The sequence below is a fragment of the Mus pahari genome, chromosome 6 (assembly GCF_900095145.1).
Source record: "Mus pahari chromosome 6, PAHARI_EIJ_v1.1, whole genome shotgun sequence".
NCBI lineage: Eukaryota > Metazoa > Chordata > Mammalia > Rodentia > Muridae > Mus > Mus pahari.
In genome coordinates, this window is record NC_034595.1 from 83395511 (window position 1) to 83408130 (window position 12620).

General features: G+C 45.6%; 1 protein-coding gene across 1 annotated transcript; it reads right to left on the reverse strand.

The window, feature by feature from the left end:
* Positions 1-3538: 3538 nt before the first annotated feature.
* Med18 (mediator complex subunit 18) lies at positions 3539-8569 on the reverse strand. Its single transcript, XM_021200993.2, has 3 exons — positions 8422-8569; positions 7521-7664; positions 3539-4654 (listed from the first exon to the last, which is right to left on the reverse strand). Exons 2-3 carry the CDS (start codon positions 7591-7593, stop codon positions 4101-4103), a joined length of 627 nt encoding a protein of 208 aa, XP_021056652.1. The 5' UTR covers positions 7594-7664; positions 8422-8569; the 3' UTR covers positions 3539-4100.
* Positions 8570-12620: the final 4051 nt, after the last annotated feature.

The following is a 12620-nucleotide window of genomic DNA, read 5'->3' on the forward strand; positions in this document are numbered from 1 at the left end:
ACAAAGAAAAGGCCAGTGGAGTAGACAGGGGAGCTTAAGACAGTCTGGATGTGGGAAGTTAATGTGTGTTAAGGGTGGCACACCACAGAGCCCCGCAGGGGTTTGTCCCAGGTGGTGACAGAAACTAACTCACCGCTGGGAGAAGAAAGGTGGCTCTCTCTACTTGAAACTATGTAGAAGACAGACTTCAAATGGCTTAAAGGCTGAAATGTGAAAGTTAAAAATCATAAAGTTAATATAAGAAAATGCAGGATGGCCGTGAGTTTGGCTCAGTGGGTAAACGTACCATCAGTCTGGACCCATACAGCTGCAGGGAAGAATACACTCCCACAGGCTGTCATTTTATCTCCGCATTCAAGCCAAGGCATGCATGTGAGGATGTGCTTGCAACTGCATTTTTGTGCACTGATTCTCACATGCACATACACACACACACACACACACACAAAACACACACAAAAAAAAACACACAACACACAATGTACTTTAAGAAGATGAGGCTGGACATGGTGGTGCATGTCTTTAATCTCAGCACTCCAGAGGTGGGAGGAGCAAGTGGATTTTTGTGAGTTTTGTGAGTTTTGTCAGCCTCACTAACTCAAAAGGATGAAGCCAGGCTGCACTTCATGAGACAATGCCTCAGAATAAAAACAGAAACAAACAAAAATAAATTTAATTTTGTGGTTATATGTGATAGAGAATAAAAGTATAATTTAGGACTGGGGATAGTTCATGCCTGTAATCCCAGCCCTCTGGAGGTCAAGGCGAAGGACTGCCTCAAGTTCAAGGCTGGTCTGGGCTGGAAAGGAAGACTTTGTCTAGCACAGAATAAACACAGAGATTAGAAACGGAAGGGAGGCCACACACTAAGGAGAAGTGTCTGAATGACTGCACTAACACACTGTGGCAGCATGTTCTAGTTGGCTTTGTTGCTGTGGTAAATACCATTGCCCAAAACAGTCTGGGGAATAATGGGCTTGTTTCATCTCACGACCCCCCAGGTTATAGTCCCTTAGTGTAGGAACTTGGAGGAATAAATGGAAGCAAAGACTGTGAAGGAACACTTTTTCTCCTTCTCTTCCTCCTCCTCCTATTCTTTCTTTCTCCCCCTCCTCCCTCTTCCTCCTCCTCTTCCTCCTCCCCTTCTCCTTCCTCTTTCTCTCCTCCTTCCTCTTTCTTCTTCTCCTCTTCTTCCTTCTTCCTTTCTCTTCCCACCCCCTCCTTTCTCTTTCTCCTCCTCCTCCTTCTTGTTATTGTTTATAGAGACAGGGTTTCTCTGTGTAGCCCTGGCTGTCCTTTGACTTGCTCTAGAGACCAGGCTGGCCTCGAACTCAGAAATCTGCCTGCCTCTGTCTCCCAAGTGCTTGGACTAAAGCCATGTGCCACCATACTTGGCCGAGGAATACTTCTCATGTGTTTCAGACTGGCCTCAAATTTGCAATCCTGCTTCAGCCTCCGTGGAGCTGGAGCTGGAAATGCACCATCCATCCAGTTAGGGGTCTCTGTCTCTTACATTTAGTGTTCATCCCGTGCGTGTCTGCACGCTAGGGCATGCGTGGAGGTCAGAAGACAATCTTTGGGAATCAGTGCTCTCTTTGCACCAAGGGGGTCCCAAGTATCAAATCAACTCCTCAGGCTTAGCAGCTGGTATCTGTTTACTGGCTGAGCCATCTTTCCTTTCCTTCTCTTCTGCCTCTGCTTCCCCCTCCCATCTTTTTGTTTCCTTGGAAATATATATATATAAAACACATGTGCAATGATTATATATATATATATGCACACACACACACGCACACACACACACACACACACATACATATACACACAGAGCTTGGGATATACAGATACAGATACACACACATACATATACACACAGAGCTTGGGATATACAGATACAGATACACACACACACACACACACACACACACACACACACACACACACAGGTTTTGGGGTTCTTAAAAAAAACTTTTTCAGGCAGGCAGTTTCTCACCTGGAACTCTGTAGAGGAGGCTGACCTCGAACTCACAGAAATCTGTCTACTTCTGTCTCTTGATGCTGGTATTAAAGGTATACGCAACTCCCCCACCCCACCCCACCCCGACCTGGGTCTTGCTATATTGTCCAAACTTGATCTTTTAAGTTCCTGGACACAAGTGTTCCTCAGACTTCAGTTTCTCTGGTAGCTGGGACAAATGAGGACAAACTACGCTTGCTTGCTAGTCTGTGTAAGTGTTTGTGTTTGAGTGGGATTAGTTATGGATCTTGTGCATGCTATCCAAGCAGTCTACACTGGGCTACAATCCACCCCTCAGAGAATACTTTGGATGACAAACTAAGATCCAAAGTGAGTTATGGCACGATGGGCACAGGCATTTAACCCTAGCACTCAGGAGGCAGAGGCAGGCCAGAGCTATGTGAATTCAAGGCCAGCCTGGTACACAAAAAGTCCTGAAACTTGCTCTGTAGGCCAGGCTGGCCCCAAACTTAGTGATCTGTCTTTCTCTGCCTCCTGAGTGCTGGACCACCATGCCTGGCTGAGAAAAAAAAAATTTTTTAAGTTCCAAAACCTTGCAACTGCCTGCTGCTGGGCAGGCTGGTGCACACCTTTAATCCCAGCACTTGGGAGGCAGAGCCAGGCAGATTTCTGAGTTCAAGACCAGCCTGCTCTACAGAGTGAGTTCCAGGACAGCCAAGGCTACACAGACAAACCCTGTCTCAAAAAACCAAAAAAAAGGAAAAAAAGAAATAACTGTAATCTAAAACATAAGGTAGACGAGCCAACAGTAAATATCACTAGGGTTGTTGGTAGGATCTTGGTAAGACTCCTATAAAAAAGAAAGCGGACTGAAAGTTTCCCTGGAAGGAAAAAAAAAAATGAAAAAGGAGAAAAAAATACCTGACTTTTCAAATGTAAGACTGAGCTTTTTGGTTTTCTCCTCTGAGAAAGTTTCTCTGTGTAGCCATGGCTGTCTTGGAACTTGCTCTATAGACCACAGGTCTGCCTGCCTCTGCTTCCTGAGTGCTAGGACTAATGTTAATGGCATGTACCTCCACATGGCCCTTTTCTTGCCTGATCATGGCTGTGTACTAAGTGTGCGCCTGGTGCCTGTGTACTAAGCGTGTGCCTGGTGCCTGTGTACTAAGTGTGCACCTGGTGCCTGTGTACTTCAAGAAAGCATCAGATCACCTAGAACTGGAGCTCCTACCGAACGAAGGCTGTTAGCACGCAATAGGTGTAGGAATTAAGCCCGGGGCCTCTCTGCAGGAGCAGCCACCTCTCCATCACCAGCTATTTGAATGTTTTTGATTACATTTGTGCGTGGGTGTGCACAGGTGTGGGTGCAGGACTCAACCAGTCCTGTGGAGAAAGAGGACAGCAACAGGCAGGAGTCGGTTCTTTCTCCCATGTGGGTCCTGGAGAGGCCCCCCACACCATATACAATAACAACAATAGTAAGACAGTAATATAGCAATAAAGAAGTAGAATAGGAGGGGAGTTAAGCTGAGTAAGAATCAGAATCACAACTGAGTCTTTCAGTCTTTATTAACACACAATGCCAGGTCACACCACCATCATAAACCTTGTATATCAATGGCAAAACAACACAATTTAAAACATATGAAGAAAACAAATAAATAAAGGAATAAAAAATGCTTCTCTAAAAAAAAAAAAAGAAAGAAAGAAAAATTAAAAAGAAAAAGAAATATTATGTATGAGTTATTTTTTGACCTTTTCCTCTGGTCCCCTCTTTTGGAGTGGAGGGAGGACCTGAACAAATCTCCATATTATCCTGGTCTTTCACTGGAAAAGCCCATCAAGAAGATGGACGGTCAGGTTTAATAAGGACCTTACAGGCACTTAGGCGGCAAGTACAGGGAGTTCCAGGCTAGCTAGTTTATGTAGTGAATTCCATGGTAAAACCCTGTTGCAAGAAAAAAGAGACATTACCAAGTGAAGGAAACCATTCAAAGGAACCAATTCTCGCCATCATCTTCTGGAAGGCAGTGGGCCCGGCTGGCAGCAGTATCTGGGGTACTTGCGAAGTCTCTCTCCTCCCAGGTGGGGACAGGCCTCAAAGGTGGACAAACTTTCTTCATCACATCAGCCTTTTGGGGTCTATTTTTTCCAGGTGAACCAGAGGTTTGAGCTGCTCTGCAAAGTTCCTCATGTCATCAGAGACCATGTCCTGCCCAGCTGGGGCGACAACACTTAATTCCACAAGATAGGAGAGCGACAGGGCCTCGGTGCTGTCTGTGCTCCCTGGGACCAGGATTCGGAAAATCTTGTACACCACAATCTTCATGATGCCCTTCCGAAACAGATGTCCTTTGGCGACAAACTCATGGTCCATGCGGAAGCCCATCTCCATCAGGAAGTCCGTGAGGTTCTCAGACGTGGCGATGTCCACACAGTTGCGCACCAGGGCGTGGCGGTTCTTGTCTCCCATCTCGGGCTGTCCCAGGTATCGCAGATGCCAGGGTGCCCCTGCCCTGTCCATGGAGCGCCGGGCCCGTAGGACGAATGGGCTGGCCTGCTGGCCCTTAAGCAGGAAGACCATCTCGTGATCAAGGAAGGTCTCGGGCTCCATGTTGTCACACAAGCCGCGGAGGCGATGGATGAGACTTTCCAAACTGTGGTCTAAAACACTTCCTGAAGAGGCAAAAGCACAGAGAGTCCTGGCTTTCATTTCACTTAGTCATGAAACTAGCGAATGATACACACACCAAATAAACAGCTCTATGCAATGATTCATAACAACAATCCATGGGATTCTATTTATGTGTTATTGAAAACACTTTATACTTAAGTCATTCATGTCTCCGCAAGCAGGAGAATACAATGGCACATAAATGCTGGTTGGAGGATAACCTGCTAGAACTGATTCCTGTGGGTCCCACAGATTGAACTCAGGATGTCAGGCTTAGCAGCAAATGCAGGGTAGTGGTTTGCAGGAGTAGCCCCCACAGGCTCCTGTCTCTACTTCTATTGTTTAGGGAAGGATTAGGAGGAATGTCCTTATTGGAGGAGGTGTGTCAATGGGAGTTTTCAAAAGCCGGCCCCCATTTTTCTGTCAGTGGCTCAGGCTGTGGCCCTCAGCTATTGCTCCAGCACCTGCCTGCCTTAATGGGATTAAAGGGGTGTATCACCACGCCTGGCTTCTTGTTCTGAAGTATAATTATATGAAAAGGAAAAAATCTGAATTTGTTCCACAAATGGAAGAATTGCATTGGCTAGAAATACATCATTGTGGCTGGGTGTAGATCTGTGGGAGACCATGTGTTCTGGATGCAAGGTCTTGGGTTTGATCAAGGCACCAAGAGGACCAAGGCTGAGGGATGGAGCTTAGTGGCTGAGGGCTAGCACAGAAGGCTCAGGGTTCAATTCCTAGCACTATAAAATAAGATTAAACAACAACAAAGATTAAATAAGATTAAACAGTTATTTAACTGAGCCAGGGATGTAGGCACTCAGGAGTCTGAGGCAGTAGAGTTGCTGCAAGACTGGGGCTAGGAAAACCACTCAGAGGTAAGGAGTTTGTACTGCTCTTGCAGAGGCCAAAGTTCAATCCCATCTACATCAAGTGGCTCCCAGCTTGTAACTTGTTAACCCTGTAACTCCCAATTCCCAAGGATACCAACACCTCCAGCCTCGAATGCATGTACCATCCCCTGAAACATATGCACAGAGAACTAAAATGGTATTTTAAAATCTTAAAAAAAGCCGGGCAATGGTGGCACATGCCTTTAATCCCAGCACTTGGGAGGCAGAGGCAGGCGGATTTCCGAGTTTGAGGCCAGCCTGGTCTACAGAGTGAGTTCCAGGACAGCCAGAGCTACACAGAGAAACCCTGTCTCAAAAAACCAAAATCTGGGGCTAGTGAGATGACTCAGTGGGTAAGAGCACCCGACTGCTCTTCCAAAGGTCCGGAGTTCAAATCCCAGCAACCACATGATGGCTCATAACCATCTGTAACAAGATCTGATGCTCTCTTCTGGAGTGTCTGAAGACAGCTACAGTGTACTTACATATAATAAATAAATAAACCTTTAAAAAAAAAAAAACCAAAATCTTAAAAAAAAAAACTGAAGCTAAAAAATAAATAAAAAAGATAGAACCACCACATGTCTTCTGACCTATACCAGCTGTTTTCTTTGTAACCAAAAAGGAGAAGTAGACCAGATGCCCAGCCCGACTGTACTAGGAGAGGTGAGGACACTGTGACATGCTCATATATATATATTTAAAATGGAGGCCAGGGAGCAACAAAAAGCTGAGACACAGACCGAAATGAATGAACTATGAAATAGCAATGCTAACTCAACAACAGACACAGCCCAATCAGCACGCACAGCACATGCAAGTTCAGGACCAACGGCCAGAGGTTAACACTGTCCCTGGCCACCCAGCCAGTTAGAGGTCAGCCTGGGGGTTTGAGAGGAGGCTCAGCAGCTCACAGGGGTGGACCTGGGCTCAGTGTCCACCAGCACCCACATGGTGGCTCATAATCGTCCGTGACTCCTTTTCAGGGAACTGGACACGCTTGTCTGACCTCTGACTTCCACACATGCAGGCAAAACGCTCACACAGATAAAATAAGATTTAAAAACCTAAAAGAAATATTTTAATCATACTTGAAAAAACAGTAAGTCAGCCTGAGCTCCTTGATACTGTTTCCAAACAACAAAAACAATGTAAATTCTGTCAAAGGACATGACTTTATCAAGGACATAATGCTGAGAAACAAGCCAGCTACAACATCAGGGACCTCACCATGTGGACCATCTAAGCAGTCAACATAGGAAACAGAGTGGAGAGCTGAGAGGGAGACTCGGTATGAATCTTTTTTTTTTTTTTTTAATTTTATTGTTTTTTAAAACATTTTATGTGTAAGAAAGAGTGTTTTGCCTGCAAGTTCATCTGTGAACTACCTGTATGCCTGAATCCACAGAGACCAGACTAGGGCATCAAATCCTCTGCAACTGGAGTTACACACAGTTGTGAGCCGCCATGTGGGTGCTGGGAACTAAACCAAGGACCTCTGTAAGAGCAGCCAGTGCTTTTAACGGCTGGGCTATCTCCTTGGGTCAGAGTCTTAATTTTTCAAGATGTAAGAAAATAAATGAAAGCCATATGGTGGTGGCTTGCGCCTTTAATCCCAGCACCTGGGAGACAGAGCTGATGGTCTATAGAGCAAGTTCTACGACAGCGAGAACTACACGGAGAAAACCCTGTCTGGAAAAACAGAAATAGAAGAAAAGAAAGAAAGAAAGAAAAAAGGAAGAAGCAAAGAAAGAAAAAGAAAAATAAACAAAACAGACAGGAGTGGCAAATATCTGTAATCCCAGGCCCTTGCAGCCAGCCAGAGTGAGTTTCTGGCCATGGAGTCATCTTCCCACCCACCCTGTTTTAAACAGTTACTTACCGGTTGACAGGAACCCTACAGTTGCCTGTAAGTCATCTCAACTTGCTCTAACCAGAAAAAAAAAAACAACAACCGAAAACTTGGCTTACTCACCCTGCAGGAGGTACTCCATCATGTTAATGGTGCCCCCCGTGACGGGCATCATGGTGACTGGCGGCGCCTCCATGATGCCTCTAATTAGGTACAAGAGGACAGAACTGCAAACAGATCTTCCAACCGGGGACGCACAGGATACACCTGGAAAAGTCACACTTGTCCATTCACTGTTTGCTGCAGCAGTAGCCTTGAAACCAAAGCTCGTCCATTCCTAAGTTTGCACATCTGCTTACACAGCCGGTTCCAAGAACGGGTGACTCAGGAATAAGAGGGTTCTAGCCCCGGAGATACGGAATAGCCATCTAGTCTCAAGTTCTGAACCTTATAAACGGTTTTCTATTTTGAGGCAGCTATGTAACCTCTTGTTCCAAATCCTACTGTCTCGTTTAAAATAAGACCAAGGGTATTTAACCCTACAGCCCTTGTCTCCCCGACCCACTACCTGGCTCGAATGAAACCGACATTCATATTAAAAAGTGGTGATGTCACCTTGGGCTACACCGAGAGGCCTCGTTTCCAAACGTAAAGAAATAAAAGCCGGCCGTGTTGGGGGAACATCTGTAATCTCAACACTCGGGGACACAGTTAGGAGGGCGGCTGCAGCTTCGGGCTAGACTGGTCTATACAGCAAATCCCGGCCAGCTAGGGCATCACAGTGAGACAGTCTCAAAGAAAACCCAAGAAAGATCCGAGGGAGACCTAAGGACCTTGCCCACCCTCCACTCAAGGCAGAGGCCGTGCAGACTCAAGGAAAGGCCCCAGGGCACGCGAGCGATCTGACTAGAACTGGTTCTGCCTTCATGAAAACGCCTTTGCAACCGCGCCAGGCGGGAAACGTGAAGTTAAAGTGACTGCGCCGTTCCTCCCACGCGGGCAGCCGGGACACGTGTGCACTTACACTAGCAACACGTCTCCGTCCGCGCTACCGATCCCTGTAACGCTGGAATTAAATCCACGCGTGCACACCCGCAATCCGCACACTGAAATGCGGCCAGCGCAGAGCCAGAGAAACCGCCAAACAGTCCCTTCAGCACTTCCGGTAGGAAGCCGAGGGACAGGAAACTTCTCCGCTACCGCCCCGAAAAGTAAGGGTGCCGAGAGGGCAAGGAAAGCGCTCGCCTTCTGGCTCCGGCGTGCAAGAGCGCACGCGCAAGGTGCGGGGCTGCTGTTGCATTGGGGTCCTAGTTTAGAGTGGTACGGTGGAAGGTTACTGTAGGCCTTTACGTCATAGGACAGCTCTAGGATACGTTTAAAAAAATTTTTTTTGTTTTTTGTTTTTTGTTTTTTTTCAACTTCGACGACCTGGATGTTTTGATCAGATCTCTTAAAACCGATTGGATACTATATTTAAATTTTGAACTCAGCCACTGGGGGGAGCAAGGAGGGAGAGTCGCATTGAAAAAGAAGGGAGGCAGAGGTGGAGGGGCTGGCAGTGAAAGAGATGTAAAGTGAATAAGTTAAAAAATAAATTAAAGCCGGGCGTGGTGGCGCACGCCTTTAATCCCAGCACTCGGGAGGCAGAGGCAGGTGGATTTCTGAGTTCTAGGCTAGCCTGGTCTACAAAATGAGTTCCAGGACAGCCAGGGCTACACAGAGAAACCCTGTCTCGAAAAAAAAACAAAAAAACAAAAACAAACAAACAAACATCAACAAAATTAAATTAAAGAAAAAGAAGGGGTATGTTGTAAATAGGAAACGCTAACCACAGCGTCGTGTATTTATAGACCTCAGCAGGAACAATATTTTGTGTGCTTTTAAGGGTCTGGAGAAACAGCTCGATGCTATAGCCTTGTCTGTACAGGGCCATAAGTTTAATACAAAACAACAGCAAACTTGTTCAACTTACTGTGCATACCAGAACTTTAAATACATGGGACCGGGCACAGTCCAAATCTGAGAAGCTTAGGTAGGTTAATTAATAAGGGCTAGAGAGATGGCTGAGTCGTTAAGAACCGCCTCTGCTCTCTTAGAGGTCCCCAACTCCCACATGGTGGCTAACAACCATTTATAATTTCCTTTCCAGGGGATCCATTACCTCTTCTGACTACCTCAGTCACTGCATCCGTGTAGTGGACATCCATACACGCTTGCAAAAACACTCATAACACAAAATATAAATAAATAACTAGGGGCTGGGAAGATGGCGAAGCAGTTAGGAGCACTGGCACTGGGACAGCCAGAGATACACAGAGAAATCCTGTCTGGAAAAAACCAAAAAAAAAAAAAAAAAAAAGAGCACTGGCTGTTATTCAGAGGACCTGGGTTCAGCCCTAACACCCATATCACGTGACTCACAACCACCTGCAACTCTAGTTCCAAGGGACCTGACACCCTCATCTGGCATCCATGCTACAGGACAAACATGGTGCACATACATTTAGGCACGCATATACATGAGATAGATAGGGATTTTAAATTCAACAAGAACTTATTGAACTCTGTACATAAGGGACATTGAGGCACCCTTAATCTTCCAGGACCCCTCCCCCCTTAACATTTCCCCAAAGGTCACTACCTCAGGCAAGGGCACTTGGTTCCCAGTCTGGGCAGCTTGTATCAGCTCAAGGCTCCACCCTGCTGGCACATACAATCAGCTTTTCTGCCAGTTTGCTCTTTTTTCTGCCACCTCCTCCTATGGCTTGGCAGTTTGATCTCTAACACATCATTCTTTCAAATTAGGGAATGGTCTAGTTCAGTATTTATCAACACCATCACTTATGACATTCAGACAACATCAAGAAGTTTAGTATTACTTGGGAGGCAGAGGCAGGTGGATTTCTGAGTTCGAGGCCAGCCTGGTCTACAGAGTGAGTTCCAGGACAGCCAGGGCTACACAGAGAAACCCTGTCTCGAAAAAAAAAAAAAAAAAAGTTGAGTATTTAAGATTAAGAAAAATGCCGGGGTGTACAGCTCAGTGGTACAGGGCATCAGGCCTGAGATTTAATATTATAATATTAAATACATTTAATATTATAACATTAAATATAATGTTATTTAAAATTATAATATTAAATAATGTAAATAATAATAACACCTGCAAGGCAATGTTTCAAAATGTTAATGAAAAAAATTGTGAGAGTAGCGCACACTGTAGCCCACGCTTCCCTGGAACTCAAAGGTCAGGACAAGTATGAGCCACCACCCTCTTCATTTAGCTGATGATGTTAAATAACATGGAGAGCCAGTCCTGGTGGTGCATGGGAGGCAAAGGCAGATAGATTTCTGTGAGGTCCAGGCTAGCCTGGGCTACAGTAATGAGTGAGTTCCAGGCCAAACAGGGCTACACAACGACACTCTGACTCAAAATACACACACACACAACACTGGGGAGGGGGAAAGAGCACACACTGAATCTACATACCACAGTACGGACTAGACAAGACTCCCGGTGCATACTAACACGTCTGATACTGAGTAACTATCTACTAAGACTGGTTGGATTTGAGGCCTGCACCACAGGAGAAATTTCCATCTGCTACTGTAAAGCTAGTCAAAAGCCTGTGGCTTGTGAGGTCACCAGTACTCGTAGAAGACACTGCTGAAGAACGTGAAGTACCAGACAAATGGCCTTCCAAATGGCTACGTTTATAGGTAGAGGTCAACAGAGCTTTCCTCAAAGAAGCTTCTTTTTGCAATGGGCAGGGGTCACTGGGGAGACTCCTAACTAGTTGGACAGACTGATAAGAGAGACTGCTGGATGGTCAGCCATGAATGAGAGCGATCCCATAACACTCCACAGCTCAGAGAGCATCACAGAAGAGGAGGCCTGAGGAAGGGGTAGTGCTGCAGCTGTCAAATGCTGACTTCCGGGCTTGGTGTGGTCATGGCCGGTTTGAACTCACTGTGCTGTGCTTACCTAGACTAGATCTGCTTAAGATTGGGCCCATCCTGTCAGAGAGGAGGGAGAGGTTTGGGAGGCCCCACCCCTCCCTGAAGACTTCCAGCAATTAAGGTTTAATAGGCGAAGGAGAGACATTTTCTTCAGTGCTGTGAGCGACCGACCAAGCACACCTGCTCCTGTAAGCAAGCCCAACGAAACTCACTGGGGAAACCACAATGGAAGTAGAAAGGTGGCTAGTCAGGAAGGAGCAGGGGGAATCTGTGGGATTGGGGAGGGGCTAGAGGAATCCATAGGGTATGTATGGTTGTGACCGATATATGTTCTGTACACGTATGAAAACGTCATATGAAACCCATGATTATGTGTAATTAATATGTGCTAGCAAAAACAAAACAAAAGCATAAAAGGCTGGCACTATGCCATCATGGGTTTAAAAAAAAAGTAAAAGAAAAAGAAAAAAAATGTCTGCCCCCAAGCCTGATAACTTGCCTTAACTATCAGAGACCCAAATGTTTGAATGAGAGAGTCCCAGAAGTTGTCTTCTGACCTCTGTATGTATACCTTGAGCCCTCACACAAAAATAAATAAATGGAATTTAAAAGACATAATAAACAGGTCATCATGGCACATGCTTTTAATTCCAGCACTCAGGAGACAGAAGCAGACTTAGCATGAGCTACACGGTAAGACTCTGTCCCCGACCCTGAATTAAAGGTCATATAAAATGGTAGTGTAGGTCTCTGGGTACATTCCTTGCCTTGTATATGTGGAGTCCTCCGTTGAATCCAGATTGATGAAGCTGAACATCTGTAATCCCAGGACCCAGGAGGTGGAGGCAACAAGATTAGGACTTCGGGTGAGTTTGAGGCTGGCTCAGCATACAGAAGACCCAGTCTCTTTGGAGATATTTTTTACATAATAGAGAAAGAACCTAGGACATCATGCATTTGAGCAAGTATTTTATCACTAAAATATAGCCCCTCCCAGAGAATCTGTCCTAAAGAAGAAAGAGGAAGAGACAGAATAGGTTTAATGACTAGTCAATGAAGGAAGGAGAGAAAAGACGGAGTCAGAATTGTACAGATTTTTGCCTTGGGTGGCTGAAGCTATAGTAGTACTTTTTTTTCCCTCCTACAATATTGGGCAAATAAGTGCTCTGTGAGATGTTGATTGGAGGAGATCTGCTTCTCCTATATAGATGCTAATTTCAGAACAGAATGTCCAGTGATTTATGTGGGTCCTTGAGACCACCAGGT